Source organism: Pungitius pungitius, chromosome 9 (assembly GCF_949316345.1).
Source record: "Pungitius pungitius chromosome 9, fPunPun2.1, whole genome shotgun sequence".
NCBI classification, from domain to species: domain Eukaryota; kingdom Metazoa; phylum Chordata; class Actinopteri; order Perciformes; family Gasterosteidae; genus Pungitius; species Pungitius pungitius.
In genome coordinates, this window is record NC_084908.1 from 17,678,017 (window position 1) to 17,695,417 (window position 17,401).

Below are 17,401 nucleotides of genomic sequence, written 5' to 3' on the forward strand. Positions count from 1 at the left end.
ATAGACAGGAGGGAAAAAGAAGCATCCAGCGCCACGTGCTGCTACTACGTGGCGGGGTGTCTCAACGCGAAACACGCAATAGAAAAGAAAATAGAAATAGAAAGAAAATAATCAAGAAAAACATGAAGTGTGTCAAAAGAAAAATAGCCAAGTCAGTTCTGCAAATTCTCAATCTACAGGGCAGCGTTTCATTGGTTCACACTGAAAATAATCCCCTGCAGGCGCATCACATGATTGGGTGTGAGGGAAGGCCAGTGAAATTGTGACACACACACCACCCAGCACAGATAAAGGTGCAAGCTCTCGGGCCAACACGAGTCCGTACGCCAGAAGCAACCGCAGGCATGAGGACGCACGCCCTTTTGACGCTCGCTCTGCTGGGCCTGCTGCTGTGGGCCCCCCGCCTCCGGGCCGACGACCGGGACGCCGAACCCGAGGCCCACAGCGACCGGGACGCCGAACCCGAGGCCCACGGCGACCGGGACGCCGAACTGGAGGACGCGCAGGGAGACTCGTCATCGGAGGAGGAGGAGGAGGAGGAGGAGGAGAGGCAGGGGGCTCCGGGAGAGGAGGACGGGGAGGCCGAGGTGGCACCAAAAAAGGAGAAAACCTCAGAGATAGAGGTGGAGAAAGACGTGATGGTTCTCCACGTTAAGAACTTTGACAGAGCTCTCAGCGAGAATCGACATCTGCTGGTTAAATTCTGTGAGTAGTTCTGTGTGCCGTTCAGTTTTGTGTTCAAAAGGTGAAGGTCGTTCCTGGAGAACACACATGGAGGGGTGCAGACCTGAACTTCAGGAGTAGCTCAGAGCTTAATTCGCGATACATTCACCACGGTGAGAAGGTAGTTTTCTCCCGTTCGGCCCTCAGCGAGCGCCGAGGTCGTTATCTCACCGGCGGACAAACACGTGGCCCCTGCGCTCCAGATGCTGCCTCGCTCCAACTCTCCCACAGTTGAGCCCGTGAGGTGGAGAGGTCTGGAAAAGGGGAGTAAAGAGTAAAGTGGGTAAAGGCCCGAAACCCAACGGCCGACGCTGCTATCGGGTCGGCTCATTTACATGTGTGACTTTGCATGAGATAGCGGCAAAAGGGAAACTGTGCAGAACAGAGGCTGCTGTGAAGAGATCAGCTACATTTGTGTGTGTGTGTGTGTGTGTGTCTGTGTGCGTATCTAGATGTTCCCTGGTGTGGCCACTGCAAAAAGCTGGAGCCCATTTACATCGAGGCTGCCGGGAAGTTGAAGGAGGAGGGATCGGCGATCCGTTTGGGCCAAGTGGAGGCCACGGAGGAGATGGAGCTGTCCACCGAGTTCAACATTGAGGGATATCCCGTTCTAAAACTGTACATAGACGGAGACCGAAAGAATCCCATCGAATTCACAGGTGACACACACACACACGTCAACCTTCTACACGCCTGAGGTTATTTGATTGGACCAACGGTTTTTCTTCATCTTTTACGTTTGAGCAAACAACCGAAATTTACAGAATCCAGTTAAATTTGACGTTTTTTCGGTATGAGATGGCGACACCGAGACCACTCCCCGTGGCTTGCGTGTTTTGACCCTTGTTTGTGTTTTTTGCCTGCGTGTGACCAGGCAAGAGGACGTCAGAGGGAATAATCAAGTGGCTGAAGCGCCGCGCGGGCCCCGGCGCCCCGCTGCTCGACTCGGCAGACGCCGCGGCTCGGTTCGTCGAGTCGCACAACGTCACCGTTATAGGATTCTTCGACGTAGGTCCCTCCTTCGTCAATGAACCACGCGTTCGTATCCACGATCGCGTCCGCGTTTTTTTAAATCCACTTCTGCGATTTTTCAGAATCTGGAAAGCGAGGCGGTGAAGGCGTTCAAGGCGCTGTCCCTGGATCTCGCCGACGCGGAGTTCGCGCTGTCGGCGAGTCCGGAGGTTTTCCGGAAGTACGAAGTCAAAGAGAACTCGGTGGTGCTCTTCAAAAAGGTGCGGGACATGTTTTGATCCTAACCCGAGAGGCTCGTAGTCGAGTGTTTTTAGAGAAAGGCCAAACCCGCGATACACAAAGCTGAGGCAATGTTAGCTCTGCTGCCCTCTGGTGCAAACTGGTTGGTCCTTTGAGGAGTAAAAGTCCTCACAAGGAGGGAAAGATGAGGACATTTAGCTGATGCTGCTTCTTTAAAAGTATTTTCTTACTATTAAGATTCATGATCGTGACTTGGATTTATTTAGGGGGTTAGGGTGACATGTAGCCATATAGTAATTTCACAAAAAGTAGCCAGGACTAGTACAGAAAAAATGCTTCAGTTCATGCACAGAGGGGTTGGTGACATTTATGGATAGAAAATGCTAAAAACAACCCAAAATAAATGCAAAAATGACCACTTTGTTGTTTTATTTTGTTGTGTCAATATGTGTAATATTGATGTTGTGACTGAATCAAATCACATTTCCGGGAGTTGAAGGCCTTTTTAAAAAATTGACTGTCAATCAAAACCCCCAAATGCCAAAACTGACTTCCCAAAACCAACCTCTTTGTGTTTTGCCAGTTTGACGAAGGGAGAGCAGACTTTGCACTCTCAGAAGAAGGGGAGCTGAACCCCCAAAATCTGACCGCCTTCATCAACCAAAACAGCCTGGAGCTGATCATCCCATTCAGCCAGGAGGTAACACACACACACACACACACATTAGAAAATGTCAAATGATGTTGAAGTTCTAATGTACGGTGTGTGTGTGTGTGTGTGTGTGTTCAGAACGCAGCGCTGATCTTCTCCTCGGGCATCCATCTGCACTGCCTGCTGTTCATCAACTCCTCGGTGGAGAGTCAGAACGCCCTGGTGCACCAATCCAGGCCCATCGCCAAAGAGTTCAGGGGAAAGGTAATCATGTGTGTGTGTGTGTCTGTGTGTGTGTGTCTTCTAATTAACGAGTTTTCCCCCGTTAACACCGCGTTGCCTCTTTTTGTCCCCCACTTGTGCGTCGGCCCGTGTGCGCTGTGCAGATGCTGTTTGTGAAGATCGACGTGTCGTCCCCTTTGCCCAACGTGCTCAATTACTTCGGCGTGTCGGAGAAAGACGCCCCGACCCTGCGCCTCATCGACATAGAAACGGGGAAGAAGTTCAGCATCGCTACGGGCGACCTTTCCGCGGATTCACTCAGACAGTTGTGCCAGGACGTCGTTGCCGGCACGGCCAAGGTGAGACACACACACACACACACACACGTTTTACATCCAGTGGCGACACATACGACCCGGTCACTAATGGTCTGGTTTTGTGATGCAGCCTTACTATCGTACGGAGGAGATCCCAGAGGACTGGGACAAAGAACCAGTAAAAGTCCTGGTGGGAAAGAACTTTGAGTCCGTTGCTACGGACCCGACCAAAAACGTCTTCGTGGAGTTTTGTAAGTCCTAAAACAAGTCCAACTGGAAGCTGATTGGTGGGAAATGTGTGTTTATCAGAACATTTATCAGAAACATATTGAAAAGCAGCTGTAACCTGTGTGTGTGTGTCTGTGTGTAGATGCTCCATGGTGTGGACACTGTAAGGAACTGACCCCCATCTGGGAACAGCTGGCCGAAAAGTACGCCGACAGAGACGACATCATCATCGCCAAGATGGACGCCACGGCCAACGAGGTGGAGTCCCTGACCATCTCGGGGTACCCGACCCTCAAATACTTCCCAGCGGAGGGCAAAGAGGTACTCGTCATCACCTGTTCAGCCACACAGACTTCGCGGGGTCCCAGTCGTCTTCATTTCTTCTTCTCCCCGTCAGGTGGTGGACTACACCGGTAAGAGGGATCTGGAGACCATGTCCAAGTTCCTGGACGACGGAGGGGTGTTGCCTCCGGCTGAAAGCCACGAGGAGGAAGAGTTTGATGAGAAAGATGATGACACCAGTGATGAGGTCTGTGTTTTTTTTTTTACTGTTTTTTACTTTATTAATTTCTCCCTCTTTTATGAATCTACTTCTCTCACCAGTGCCTCATTTTATCTTCTTCTTCTGTGTCTCAGGAGGCTCCTGATTCCTCGGAGGTACCGACCAACACGACCTCTAAAGACGAGCTGTGATGTCACTTTGGTTTTTTGATCAGTATCAATTTTTCTTAATAAAATGAATTTGGGTCACAAACATAAATATTTAGTTACTCATTACTTATGTTGAAGGTCGTCATTTTGTGTAAATATCACATTTATTCTCTCTTAATGACTCTTTTTGTAAAATGTAAGTTACAAAGTGTCAACACCGGGCGGTTCGTGGGCAAGGAGGGAGGACTTTAAGAAAATAAAAGGACTTTAATAGTCAATCACGAAACTCAAAATCACTCCAACCGATAAAAAAGGGCGAGAAGGAGGAGAAAACAATAAAGGCAAAAACAGGGACCTGGACTTGAAAACAACAAAGGACTTACATAACACGGGGGACTTGACGTAACAGGCATCTGACTTTGACACGCAATGACGCCACAAGAGACTCACAAGGCTTAAATACACAAGGGAGGTGCAGGTGATTGAACACAGCTGGAAACAATCAGGCACGGCAGACAATCACAGGGGGAAGACAGGACAAGGCAGGAAGTGACGTAACCCAGGAACACAAGAGACGTGAAACTACAAAATAAGACAAAACAAGAAGTAAGAAGTAAGTTAAGCCTACAATGTGATAAATAAATTAGTGTCTCTCTCACTGTGTCCCTCAGTCCTCAGGGAATCCGAGACAAGTGTTTTAAATGTTGATGGAGCGGCATTATTATCATTTTAAAACATACTTATATTAAAAAACTAACAGTAAAGTAAAACATACAGTTTCAAAAAGTATGTTATTACCAAATGTTTGTACCAATACATCGTCTGTGAGGCCACACGGTGGTTTCTTTAGCTACAAGCTAACACCAGCATGCTAACAGGCCCAAAATGACGATGCTAAGCTAATGCCAAGAAGGGAAATACTACTTTATTAAATATCAACGTTTAAGCTAGCTATGTTTTATATTATATGAAAAGGGAAACAACCGTTTACATAAATGTGACTTGAGAGGGCGCTTCCAACAGCATTGTTATAAAAACAAATACAAAAAATACTTTTTGTGAATTATATTTTGATGTGAAAAGGAATTCTTATAAAAAATGTTATTGGGAAAAAAAGAACAAAGAGTTTTAAAAATGTGTTTATACTCAAGCTTTCTACAAAGCTATTAAGTAATATATTCTTTTTCACTGCCTAGATATCCAGTCATTTATTTTATAACCACAGTCTTGATTCTATTTTATGTCTGGGTAAAACAAACACCCTAGGTCATGCCTTGGTAATTAAATGTTACCATTGAATTAAGTGTCACCAGTGGGTGAGGTGGCAGGTTTGTGGGAGTGAAATAAGGTTTGAGAGGTTGCACAACAGAAACATGTAAACAGGGTTTGGTTTTCAGGGAAGTCAAATGTTTCTAATTCCAGAGGAGAACAGGTTCGACAGGATTAGTTGGTGCATCACTCCCCAAACATGGGACACGTTTGCTCCCGCCGGCCTCACACATCCCAGGTAAGACCACGGCGCTGATACGCCGCACACAGCACTCTGTTTGGGTTGTTTCTTTACTTGCGGCGGACGCTCCGGTCGGGTTTCCTTCAGAACTTGGCTCCGTTTCAGCAGCTGTCTTTGACGCTGTTGTTTTTTTAGGAGACTGGCTGGCATGTTTTGAACATTCGAATGACTCTGCATTAACTGTGTTCCTACTATAGTAACTTTAGAGTTTTAACGTGAGCTTTGTTAAGTTGATGGTATGTTGTACGACAATAAGAATACTAATACAGTGGTGTAATGTAACACGGTTCAACATTGAAGTACTTTTCTATAGGATTTTACTTTCAATGCTACTCCACTACATGCATCTGATTCATTGAGATTTACAATACAAACACATACATCAACAAATGATTATGTGTTATCATTGATTGGGGCTACTGAGCAGAATAGTCCAGTGAAATAACTATAAGTATTATCTTGAAATGGTCCATGCTGCATAGATTTTAAACTATGTTTACCTGAGTAATTGTTCAGTCTGCATCAGCGCAAGAAAACAGAGTAAAGTAGAAAACAAATATTTTGCATGATTTTGAAAAAGTCAAAAATAAAGAACGACAAATGGCAGGTTAATGACCAAAAGTTGAACTAAACTGAACAGGTGACTGATTGGCCTCTCTGTGTTTTGTCAGCTTCCTGTTTGACTTGGTGATCTGATGGAACCCCCTTCGTATGAGGAGGTCAGTCGACAGCCTTCGCCCTTCAACATCCTCCCTCCCCCCGAATACCACGGCCCCCTGCACTCCCCCCCGACACCTCCTCCCACCTACAGGGAAGCAGGTAAGGACAGATATCCCTGGCCTCCCTTTCGGCATTGGTCATTTATTTATCTGATATTGCTGTGTAAAACTTCTTATTTAAATAACTGTATATAGTTATTGAAAATGTTTGTTTAACAGCAATAAAATAGAACATCTGCATACAAGCCAAATGATACAAAGAAACAAAATACTGAATCGTGCAGAATCAGTTTCAACAGTGAAGGATTAGAAAAAGAAATGAAAGAAAATCTTCAAAAACTGTCATAATAATATATAAAGTTATTATATCTGATGGCAGCAGGTAGTTGATAGATGGTTATTGTGGTTGTATCAAAGTGAGACCTGTAGGAAAAGGTTGTATAAGATTCGGATTGTTTTCTTACATTTTCAATTTAGTCTGGAGTGAGGAAAAAAAATATGCTCTTTTATATTTATATTTTTCTTTAGTGTCAACCTCGCAGAATCCTTTTCCGGTACTGACTTTCCCGACTGCTCAGACGTCACCAGCCCACGGAACCGTAATCCATCCCGTCACACAAAGTACGGAAGCCACAACTTAACTTAATCTTTCTCTCTTGATGACGTGGGTGAAAATGACACATTGTGTCTTCGTTGGCAGTCGGTGTTGCGCGGCCCGGCGGCACCAGGCATTCTCAGCCGGCGCCAGCGCCGGTGGTGGTGACGACGCAGCCGGAGCCCGTCCCCATCTCGGTGAGACACCTGGGAGACATCCCTGGTCTGGTTCGCTGCCCGTGCTGCCACGGGGTGGTCACCACTAAGGTCAAACACGTGCCCGGGATGGGCGCCTGGTCTCTATGCATTTTTCTCACGATGATGGGGTGAGACAAAGACACACACACACACACACACACACACACACACAAACATCTGAGGGCCGCACAATCTTTAACATCTGGTCTTGTGTCCCTGCCGGTTCCTTTCAGGTTGATCTGCGGTTTCTGCCTGATTCCGCTCATGATGCGAAGTCTACAAGACGTTCATCATTACTGCCCACACTGTGAAAGCCGCCTGCACGTACATGTAAAGTGACACTTTTTGGGATCGATGGGCTGTTGTCCGACAGGGATGAACAACAATAATGTCAAAAGCCAGGAATGAATATACAGCACACGGCTCTTCCATTGTAGGGGATGATAGGTGTCTGATCTAATATATGTACAGTACTCACTACACATAGTGATACTGGACATAGAGGATGTTGGAACTGAGCTCACCTGTGTGGGTGTGCAGGGCCTTTAAGCTGCAACCGGTTAAATATTAACGCAGATTTGAAACCTAACAAATTAAATTGATTAACAGTAACCATATAGAGAAAAAATGATACTGATACTATACAAGAGTATATCCGTCTTCTCCTCCGACCCTCTGCAAAATAGCGTGTTTCCTAAACTGGAGAACTGTTCTTTTAATGATACAGACTTGTTATAATAAAGACCGATCTTAGAATGAATAAATACACCGAATTGATTGCCATTCCCTGGGGTGGAAGTCCTTCATATATGTGTTGTGCCTGTGCTGCTGAGTCCAACGACTCATTCCTGCAGCAAACATCCCGGCCCAGTTTGATTCTTTTTTTTTCTTCTTGTGATCTTATTATTTATCATTCTATCATGTTGATAGGCAAATAAACATGGTGTTGGTTACTTTGCCGAAGCTGTGAATGTGTTTTTATTTGTGTGACGTTTGTGCACTTTCTGCAGATCCATGTGCCTGGTGAGTGCACGTTTCCATGCACCTGACCTTGCTGAGGCAGCGTTAGCTGCAAAGGGTATTCAGATACTAGTGATATACTTGATATGAGCGTCAGCCAATAGCAAAGACACAGCGAGACTCGGATAGGGAAGTTAATCAGCTACAGACCGGTGGGTTTAGTCGGCTGATAACGAAAAACGTTAACAACTACCTGCCCAGCACTGATACAAACACACAGACACACACACACACACACACACAGACACACACACACACACATAGCAGACCTTCATTTCACCCCTCCCTTCGTACCTTTGAGTCGAGATCGTGTCCACAGTAGTCGCCCTTTCAGGTGAACCCGCCATGAAGACGCTGCGGCTGCTCGGCCTGACGGCCTTTTGTCTCTGCGCGTTTGTCGCCGCCGACAACCGGGCGGAGGGACCCCCCCCCGAGGAGGGAGACGTTTTACAGCTGAAGAAAGGCAACTTCAACAGGGCGCTGAGGAAAAACAAGCAGCTGCTGGTGCACTTCTGTAAGTTTGACACAAAGACGCACGCCCACCTTGATCTCCGTTGTTTGTTTGTCGCTTTAATGTTGCCACCTCGTGCTCCGTGTGTGTGCAGATGCACCCCTGTCTGGAGAAGGACATCGTATCTCGGCCGCGTTCGAGGGCGCCGCCGCCGAGCTTCGGGGGTCAGAGGTCAAACTGGCCGTGGTGGATGTGGCAAAAGAGAAAGACCTGGCCAAAGAACTCAATGTGACAGGCCTCGCCACCATCAGACTTTACCTGGCTGGAGACAAACACAACCCTGTGACCTGTCCCGGTACGTTCCAAATATCATAAATATTACACAGGCCCTGATAGCCCCTTCTACCTGTCACTCAGAGGAGAAAACTGATTCCTCGTTTCATGTCAGCGATCGTCACGGAAAATCCTTATTCTTTCATTATTCTGATTTAACTGTCAGCAAGAAAGCAAGTCAAAAATTGACCGAAAATGTAACTAATTAACTATTTCTTCGATGCCCACGATGAAAATAGTTTTTTGCCGGATTGTGCTAAAGTTCCTCAGAGCTCGGCTTCCATCTTAACGTGGCTGAAAAGGAGAGCGGGGTCGGCTGCTGACCTCATCGCCGATCCGAGCCAATCGGAGTCCTCCGAGGAGCTGACGGTGGTTGGCTCCTTTAAGGTGAAACAATGGGTTTCATATTTTTTTTCTCTGTCAATCAATCGTCCGGTTAATGATGTGCTTTCCCGCGTGCGTAGGAGCTGGACCACGAGTACGTGCGCGTGTTTTACGACGCTGCGGTGGACCTTCCTGACGTTAACTTCGCTGTGACACAGAGCAATGAGGTCATCACCAAATATGGCCTTTCACACGATGTCGTGCTGCTGTTGAAACAGGTACTTATGTGCTTTAAATACAGTAACAGCAAGGCTGCATTTCAATGCCTCTGTGCTTTTTTAGGGCTGACTAAGAATCCTTTTTGCACTTTTGGATGCGCCGTGTTGGATTTAAATAACTTAACCATATCAAGCGGGAAAGAAATATATAAAGTAATGCCTTTGCCTTCCACCTGTGTTTGTTTGTTTCTGTGTGTGCGTTCTTGTGTGTCTGCTGCAGTCGAAGCTCATCCAGGCTTACAAAATGACGCCTGAGACATCTAAAGAGATGCTGATCGCCTTTATCACCGTCTACCAGATGGACCCGGTCACAGAGTACACGGGGCAGGTAGAGTATTCGCCGCGTGGTACATTTTCGCACACTTACTGCATTGCTGCTCTGGAAATTTGCATTCAGACTTTGCATTTTTAATACATACACTCAAATTCTCTAGTCATTGTTAGTTTGTGTGGGAGTCAAAAACATTTCCCTTGATTTTGTGAATTATTATTATTCAATCGCTTCTCAATGCTGATCTTTTTCACATTTTGGCAGCTAAACTGCAGGAGAACTATGGTGTAGACATAAATGCAATACGACTCTCTGTGGCTCTGTCGTCTTTCGTCTGTGAAACAAAAAAGTAAAGCTTCCAAAGGTTGAACCAAAAAAAATGACTTCACACACAAAAATCTAAAATGAGTTAACGGAGACGTATTTCTGTCCTTTGTCTCCCCGTGCAGACAGCCACTCGGATACTGACCTCGCCCGTGTCCAGCCACGCCCTGCTGTTTGTCAACAAAGGCTCTGCGGCCTTCAAGGAGATCCACTCTGCTTTCAGCGGTGCCGCGGAATCGTTCAGGTTGAAGGTAGAAACCCCCCAACCGTCCGAATGGTTTCCCCCACACAGCAGCACTGAGCGCACACATCGGAACAAATGCCCCCCCCCCCCCCCCGCCCCCTCCCTCCCGACCCTGTGTGTTTGTGCAGATTTTGTTCGTGTGGGTGGACGTGGACGAGCCTCGTAACGGCAGGCTGATGGAGTACTTCCGGGTTCGCGACTTCGAGGCCCCTCTGATCCGGCTGGTCAACCTGACGGACCATGTGACCTATCACCTGCCCTCCGACACCCTGGATGAGCGCACCATAAAGGCATTCTGCCGGTCCTACCTGGAGGGCGAGGCCAAGGTGACGCGCACTCTCATTCCGTGGGGGACGGGGACGGTGGGGGACGGTGGGGGGACTGGATTTTTTTTTTAAATGGTGGTGGTTTGCGTTGACATGACAGCCCAAGATGCAGAGCGAGCCGATACCCGAAGGATGGGACGAGCAGCCGGTGAAGGAGCTGGTGGGAATGACTCTGGAGAAAGTCGGCTTCAACCCCAACAAGACGGTGTTTGTCCTGTTCTGTACGTGAATGTTTTTTCATTACAAATGGCTCAATTTGATTGGAAAGTGTAAACTTTAGGTTCAGCCTTCTCTCAATAGCAATCTATGGACTGGGTGGCTTTACTTCTTAATCATTTGCCTGCTGTACTGAAGAAAACTTGAAACGGGTTCAAATTGAGACCATCAACATCCCTCTGTGTGTCCAACGTGTGCTCCAGATCTCCCCTACAGTGCGGAGTCCCGTGCTCTGTTCCCGCTGTGGGAGGAGCTGGCCGGGGCGCTGAAGGACCGAGAGGACGTGGTCGTGGCTCGCATCGACGCCTCCGCCAACGACATCAACATGTCGATGCAGGGCGGATACCCGTCACTCTGCCTGTTCCCCGCCCTGTACGCTGAGAGGGTGAGGGACACCTCCGTGGTTCTTTTTGATTCCCAGGGTGGACTGATGGACTCCACGCGTGGACCCTGACCTCTGTGGAGGTAATAATGTTCGTTGTGTGACGTCTTCGCCCCTGTCAGGTTGTGGTTTATACGGGTAAAAGGAAGGTGAAGGATCTGCTGAAGTTTCTGGACAAAGAGATGGAGAAAGCCAAAAAATACAGAGTGACGGTAATTTATGGTCCCACAAACCTTTAACATTACTGCAGTGTTCTTATAGTTGTGTTTGTGTGTTTTAAAAAAAAACTCCTTTGTTTGGCGTCTCCAGGAGGATGAGGACAGGAGGAAGTACATCGAGGCTGCGAAAGCTGAAGAGGCAAAACAAGCCAACCAAACCAAAGACGAGCTTTGATACAGAAACTTACAGTACTTACAGTACTTTGTGTGTGTGTTTGTGTGTGTAAATGTGTGCATGTGCGTCTTGTACTTTTTAGTCACAAACATAGATCAGGTTTTAACCGTCCAATCAAATCCAATAAAGTCTAATAGTATAACACAAAAGTAAAAATATTGGTCAAAATGCTTTAAAAAACTTTAATCTATTCTAATCAGACTGTATTCCCATCTCTCAAATAATAGAAATAAAATAATAACACAACAAAATAACTGAAAATGAGTGATCATTTCCACCAGGGTTCATTCAGCTAATGATCACACATAGCTGTTCCACACACACAGAGGAAAACCTCTCACCAGAGGCTCCTCTGAGACGTCGGTCAGGAGCTCCACGAGGTCCTGAAACACCAACGTGCATCAACTACAACTTTATTAAAAATCGTCAAAAATTGTCCAAAATGGACGCAAGCTCACGCCCAGGTAGTTTCTCTTGATTTTAATAACTTTTGTCCTCACGGGTGTCAGGATCAAGTTGCCTGATTTTTAAATCTATCGGATTTAAACTCTCGGAGGAGTTTGTTCGTTTGTAAACGCAAAAAACAAGCAAAAATACAGAGAATCACTATAGCGCCCTCTAATGTTCAAATATTGTGAATATATTTGGGGATGTTCTATGTGAACATGTCCTAAAGATTTGGTGAGGAAAGTAAAATACTTTTGAAGTTATAGGTCTTTCCTTTCTGGGGGGCGCTAAAGAGCCATTTTTTTTATCCTCAAATGCGCGACCCCAAGAATATCTCAATTTTTCGCACTTCTGATGCGCATGCAAAAATTCAAGAGTTTTTGAATATGATAAGGGCCCGACTTTCAGTCGGCTCAGGCCCTAAATATGATCTTTAGAATCTGATCATCTTTCTTATTAACATTTCTCTAATGTTCTCAACGTACAACACATTTTTTCTAAGTATTTATTTTTCATTCTAAAATATCCAAATGATCCATTGGTTTTCCAGTAAAATCTTTTTCCCCGTCCGTCCCGGCCACAAGCCCCCAAGCAGGGCGACGGGGACACGGAGAACGAGACGCAGCTCGATGAGTGAGGGGGACACAAGGGGGACACAAGGGTGTGTTTTAATTAGGGCCGGGACTCGATTAAAAATATTAATCTAATTAATTAGAGGCTTTGTAATTAATTAATCGAAATTAATTGCATTTTAATTGCATAAATATTTGACCTGAGAACAGTGAGAAGTAATTTTTTCACATGGATTTTTATTTTTGTTCAACCAATTCCAGCAGACAGGTGTAGCAATAGCATATTTAGAAATATAGTACCTTTAGAAATTCAGGTAGCCTATAGGTAAGTAGACCTTCTGTAAACTAGGTTTTTTTAAGTAGACCAATACATTCAGAACATTGGTTATTTTTTCAGACGTGGAATTAGTTACCCTAGTCCTTAAACCAGTCATCTGGCGCAGTGTGGGTTGGGTGTGGGTCCTTGTACTCGGAGTCGGGCTAACGTCCACGCTAGCTGCTAATTGTTTTGCGTTGAGGTGATACTTGAGGCTCGATGCGAATTCCTTGTTGCACAGCTTGCACACAACCATGCTCTTATCGACGCTTCCATCCGTGTGTTTATTATAATAAAATGTCCCATTCACGGGGCCACCCGACACGGTCTCGTCAGCTTCTTCGTTCATGTTCACTGTGGTTTGTTGTTGTCTGAAGTCATGAACGCTAGTTGGTGCTCCAGTATAATCGGTCCCCCCGAAACTCATCCAGTGAGAAACGTTCCGCGGTGCAAAAAATAAGTGTAAAAATGCGTAAAAAATGTTTAATGTGTTATTTTTTGTGTAATTAATTAATCTGAATTCACATTGTAATTAATTAATTCTATATAAATATGTTTACATTGTAATATATTTATCCTTTAACATAATATATCTATTATATGATATTTATATTGTATATTTATAATAGTTACGATATTATTTTGGCTCCTACCAAAAAATAAATAAATAAACGACCAGCGGCCGCTGATCAAAAGCCCGTTTTGGCAAATTTGGTTCGTGTGCGGTTTTTTTTTTTTGGGACAAAAAAGTCCTCATACTAACAACAGCCAGGTCGAACTCGTAATCGTAACGTGACGACATCTGACCGCCGTCGTCAGTCAGTCAGCCTGCGATCCGCTCGCCGGTGACGCGGCGTGACGTCACGCGGAGGCTTGCAGGAGGACGCCGCCGCAGCCGCGCGCAGCTCTCCGCCCGTCTCCTCGCTACGCATCGCCGGGAGGATGGAGCCAGCGGGCGCGTACGGCGCCAGGAAGGCCGGCGGCGTCGCCTTCGATCCGGTCGCCTTCTTCACTCATCCGCGGACCATCCTCAGGCTGATGTCGTGGGTAAGAAAGCCTCCGGTGGTTCGCGTCAATGGACAGGCCTACTGTCCCCCCCCCCCCCCCCCCCCAGCCTCCCCGCCCCCTCTCCATTCTCCTTCTCCCCCATTCACATTGTCTGTGTCCCTCGCGCCTGCCTTTTGTGTTCTTTTTTTTTGTCGGTAAAGAAGAAAAACAAAATCATGTTTAATAAACGGCTCAATATCTTTGAATTAAATCTCTGTTTTGCAGCGCGGTCAAATAAATGGAACTGGTTTCCAGAGATGGAGCTCGAGGACCATGCGTCTGATTTCCATACGCTTATCTGGTGCCTCTTTGTGTCTCGATAGCGCTTTGGGTTTTTATTGCCTCCCCATCCAGAACGTGACACCTCTGTGGTGTGTCTCTGCAGCCGTGAGTCACCAAACACATGCAATGTGCACTGAAGCGTTGGCTTTAGAGGGAGGCATCGCAAGTTGGGAGAAGCACACAATAACCCGTCTCCTTATTTATGTCCCGCTATCTCATGAAAAATTCATGATTTGTCAAGCGATGTGCACTTATCTTTAAAATAAACAGAAAAAACAATCCGTAGGAAGCAAAATATACTACAACTCAGTACAGCGAATAATGAAAATAAATGACATTAATTAGTGATGCTGTCTAATTTAAAGACCTATTATTTTCAGGATTGTACAACATCTGAGAAAAGAGGAAAATCACAGAATACGCACGAGTGAGAGGCAGGAACCAATAAATGTTAGAAAAGATTTATCAGTTATTAAAATAGTTTTGATTATTTTCAATCAATTACTCAACTAATCATTTGAATCATGAAAAACGTTATGCATGCTGTTGACAGTCCTTCAGTGTCATGTTGTGCGGTTAGGTTAGTGTCTCTTTTAAAGGGATTCAATAAACATATTTCAAACAGATCAGTTCAACCGGATTGCAAAAAAAACAGAGGTTGGACATTGGACGCTGATCCTTCTGCACCAAACTGGATGACCTTTTCTATAATAACCAACTCATTCTAATGTTACATCAGTCAAACGTTGGCAATTCATTCGAACTCAGGTTTTTATTTGTCTAATTTGTGCAAACTTACCCTTTAAAACTACTGTGTGTGTGGTGTGTGTGCGAGGAATGAAAGGCATTCACACACCAGTGTGACTTCATTCTCTCCTACCTGTTACATCTTGAACCCCCCCCCCCCCCCCCATCTCCCCCTCTGTCAGGTTTTCTCCATAGTGGTGTTCGGCTGCATCATCAACGAGGGCTACATCAACATCGGCAGCGAGCGCCTGCTGTGCGTCTTCAACAACAACGCGGGTGCCTGTAACTACGGCGTCACCGTGGGCGTGGCCTGTTTCCTGGGGAGCATCTTCTTCCTGATCCTGGACGTTTACTTCCCGTCCATCAGCAGCGTCAAGGACCGGAGACGGGCTGTAATGCTGGACCTCGCCTTCTCTGGTGCATTTTAATACACACAAACACAGCGGTGGAAGCTAACTACGTGTATTTACCCACTTACTTAACTTAAGTACAATTTTGAGGTACTTGTGTTGTTGCTCTGTTGTTTCCACCGATGACAATGTGCAGATTACCGAGAACACGAAGGAAAACAAAGCTAAGTTGAAGTTTAAACGGTGTCTCCAGGTCTCGCGAGCTTCCTGTGGTTCGTTGGATTCTGTTTTCTGGCCAATCAGTGGCAGGCTACCTCGCCAGACGAGCTGCCATTGGCCCAGGGCTCCGACGCCGCGAGAGCCACCATCACTTTCTGCTTCTTCTCCATCCTGACCTGGGTGTGTACGTGTGTATGTGCATGTGTCTACCTACTTAAAACCGCTCTGTTTTTGTGTACATTCGTGTGTGTGTGTGTGGGTTCGTCGCTGTCCTCTTGTTCGTGTGTGTGTGTCTCTTTCAGGGTTATCAGTGTGTGTTTGGTAATGAACCCATTAAAGAACATTACCTTCATGGAGGATAAGCAAAGGCTCTTGACACAGAGCACCCCCAGCCTCTCTTTAGTCTGACACACACACACACACACACACACACACACACACACACACACACACACACACACACACACACACACATGCAAACCTGTAACCCCTTGTCTAACAGGTCGGACCTCTACTGGGCAGTTTCAGGGTGTGAATGTATGTAAATGTGAGAAAAAGAAGCTGCTCTCAGCGAAACTTGAATATAAACACCTTGCGATGCCGGACCGCGTTAAAACCATTTCCATCATCAGACTAAAAGCAGCCATTCATCTCCCTCTGAGAGGACGTTAGGAGGTTAAGCTGTAATTGTGTCAAAGTTATGACAAAGCTACAGTATATTGTAAAAAGCTTGCCAAGTCCTTTATATCCAATAGTTCTGTGATCATTTGGTCCACAATCCGTCCTCTGGGATTTATGGCGTGTGGCACGAGCAATGCTCTCTTGACTCCGAAGGGGAAGCCTTCTGATTTTACACACTGAAGCTGATTTAATGTTCTCGAGAAGTTCACCGTAGCCCTTGAAAACGGTTGAATGAAGACGAGTCAAAGTCACGATTACACAGCCACACTTTTACATTCCGTGCAACATCCTCTACATCCTCGCTTGTTATGCGTTTTGGCTTTGTAACATCTGCACGATGGTTGGTTTATCTACTGACATTTAACAAACATCTGCCTTAGAAACTAGGAGCATTGATTTTTAAAGAAACGCGGAGGATATAACCAGTAGTAGTGTACCTCCACAGACCACTATTTAAATGGGCTATGACCAAAAGTCGTCCCTGCTACCTCGATTGTGATTATGGGCTGTAGTAAATTGAACACCGAACCGAATCCTCACACAGGTGCTTAAAAACACGTGTGTTTTGGGAATCCCTGAACCTCGTGCTGGATGAGTTTTGGGATGTCTGCGATGCAGACAAACATACCTCAACAGCTATCTGACGAGATGCCATGTTGTCATGGTGAGCTCAAAGGGCCGCTAGCATGGCTCCAAACTATTCATCTTGCGTACTAAAATCAGTTTCTGAGTAACAGCCCCCTGCTAACATGTGTGTGTGTGTGTGTGTGTGTGTGTGTTACTGACAGGTTGTGCTGACGCTGAGTGCGCTGCGGCGCTTCTTAACCGGCAGCAACAGAAACCTGTTCACATGGCAACACGCGGATCCCCCCCTCGGCAGTGCCAGAGCGATGCCGTACCCCATCGCCAACGGAGCCACCATAGTAACCACCAACCCCTACCAAGCTCCCCCCTTCACCGAGACCCTGGACCCCCAGAAGCTCACGCAGCAAAGACCCGCGGCCCCTGTCCTCTAGAGACGGACGGAAAGAAACGGGTGTCGCGTTGAGAGGCGCCGCGTCGGACGTCCAGATGTCCCGCCTCGCTGATTAGTGGCTGCCCAATCCTCTCCCTGGGATCGGTTGGGCTTTTTTTGGGTCACGCGTGATCTAA

At 46.3% G+C, this 17,401-nt stretch overlaps 4 protein-coding genes across 4 annotated transcripts; all 4 read left to right on the forward strand.

Annotated features, from left to right (window-relative positions):
- The first annotated feature begins 296 nt into the window (after positions 1 to 296).
- On the forward strand, positions 297 to 4,110 carry pdia2 (protein disulfide isomerase family A, member 2). The gene is made up of 11 exons (XM_037470815.2): positions 297 to 705; positions 1,176 to 1,382; positions 1,598 to 1,731; positions 1,818 to 1,955; positions 2,519 to 2,635; positions 2,726 to 2,851; positions 2,974 to 3,168; positions 3,257 to 3,377; positions 3,497 to 3,675; positions 3,752 to 3,883; positions 3,991 to 4,110. Exons 1-11 carry the CDS (start codon positions 345 to 347, stop codon positions 4,045 to 4,047), a joined length of 1,767 nt encoding a protein of 588 aa, XP_037326712.2. The 5' UTR covers positions 297 to 344; the 3' UTR covers positions 4,048 to 4,110.
- Positions 4,111 to 6,200: 2,090 nt separating this feature from the next.
- si:dkeyp-75b4.8 (lipopolysaccharide-induced tumor necrosis factor-alpha factor homolog) lies at positions 6,201 to 7,984 on the forward strand. The gene is made up of 4 exons (XM_037472696.2): positions 6,201 to 6,334; positions 6,763 to 6,855; positions 6,935 to 7,154; positions 7,260 to 7,984. Exons 1-4 carry the CDS (start codon positions 6,211 to 6,213, stop codon positions 7,363 to 7,365), a joined length of 543 nt encoding a protein of 180 aa, XP_037328593.1. The 5' UTR covers positions 6,201 to 6,210; the 3' UTR covers positions 7,366 to 7,984.
- A 328-nt stretch (positions 7,985 to 8,312) lies between these two features.
- Positions 8,313 to 11,865, forward strand: zgc:136472 (uncharacterized protein LOC678514 homolog). Its single transcript, XM_037470874.2, has 11 exons — positions 8,313 to 8,560; positions 8,652 to 8,852; positions 9,093 to 9,217; positions 9,295 to 9,432; positions 9,653 to 9,760; positions 10,153 to 10,278; positions 10,400 to 10,597; positions 10,698 to 10,818; positions 11,017 to 11,198; positions 11,318 to 11,407; positions 11,505 to 11,865. Exons 1-11 carry the CDS (start codon positions 8,392 to 8,394, stop codon positions 11,586 to 11,588), a joined length of 1,542 nt encoding a protein of 513 aa, XP_037326771.2. The 5' UTR covers positions 8,313 to 8,391; the 3' UTR covers positions 11,589 to 11,865.
- Positions 11,866 to 13,753: 1,888 nt separating this feature from the next.
- On the forward strand, positions 13,754 to 17,401 carry LOC119217674 (synaptogyrin-3-like). The gene is made up of 4 exons (XM_037471504.2): positions 13,754 to 13,970; positions 15,182 to 15,416; positions 15,603 to 15,748; positions 17,038 to 17,401. Exons 1-4 carry the CDS (start codon positions 13,866 to 13,868, stop codon positions 17,263 to 17,265), a joined length of 714 nt encoding a protein of 237 aa, XP_037327401.2. The 5' UTR covers positions 13,754 to 13,865; the 3' UTR covers positions 17,266 to 17,401.

What these genes read in the sequence shown, in the direction of transcription:
- pdia2 (XM_037470815.2), top strand. Translation starts at nt 345, where the DNA reads ATGAGGACGCACGCCCTTTTGACGCTCGCTCTGCTGGGCCTGCTGCTG. An exon ending in TCATCCCATTCAGCCAGGAG is followed by an intron (nt 2,636 to 2,725) that starts GTAACACACACA and finishes GTGTGTGTTCAG; the next exon opens with AACGCAGCGCTGATCTTCTC. An exon ending in TCCCAGCGGAGGGCAAAGAG is followed by an intron (nt 3,676 to 3,751) that starts GTACTCGTCATC and finishes TCTCCCCGTCAG; the next exon opens with GTGGTGGACTACACCGGTAA.
- si:dkeyp-75b4.8 (XM_037472696.2), top strand. Translation starts at nt 6,211, where the DNA reads ATGGAACCCCCTTCGTATGAGGAGGTCAGTCGACAGCCTTCGCCCTTC. An exon ending in TCCCACCTACAGGGAAGCAG is followed by an intron (nt 6,335 to 6,762) that starts GTAAGGACAGAT and finishes ATTTTTCTTTAG; the next exon opens with TGTCAACCTCGCAGAATCCT. An exon ending in ATTTTTCTCACGATGATGGG is followed by an intron (nt 7,155 to 7,259) that starts GTGAGACAAAGA and finishes GGTTCCTTTCAG; the next exon opens with GTTGATCTGCGGTTTCTGCC.
- zgc:136472 (XM_037470874.2), top strand. Translation starts at nt 8,392, where the DNA reads ATGAAGACGCTGCGGCTGCTCGGCCTGACGGCCTTTTGTCTCTGCGCG. An exon ending in CAACCCTGTGACCTGTCCCG is followed by an intron (nt 8,853 to 9,092) that starts GTACGTTCCAAA and finishes ATTGTGCTAAAG; the next exon opens with TTCCTCAGAGCTCGGCTTCC. An exon ending in CGGTGGTTGGCTCCTTTAAG is followed by an intron (nt 9,218 to 9,294) that starts GTGAAACAATGG and finishes CCGCGTGCGTAG; the next exon opens with GAGCTGGACCACGAGTACGT.
- LOC119217674 (XM_037471504.2), top strand. Translation starts at nt 13,866, where the DNA reads ATGGAGCCAGCGGGCGCGTACGGCGCCAGGAAGGCCGGCGGCGTCGCC. An exon ending in GCTGGACCTCGCCTTCTCTG is followed by an intron (nt 15,417 to 15,602) that starts GTGCATTTTAAT and finishes CGGTGTCTCCAG; the next exon opens with GTCTCGCGAGCTTCCTGTGG. An exon ending in TCTTCTCCATCCTGACCTGG is followed by an intron (nt 15,749 to 17,037) that starts GTGTGTACGTGT and finishes TGTTACTGACAG; the next exon opens with GTTGTGCTGACGCTGAGTGC.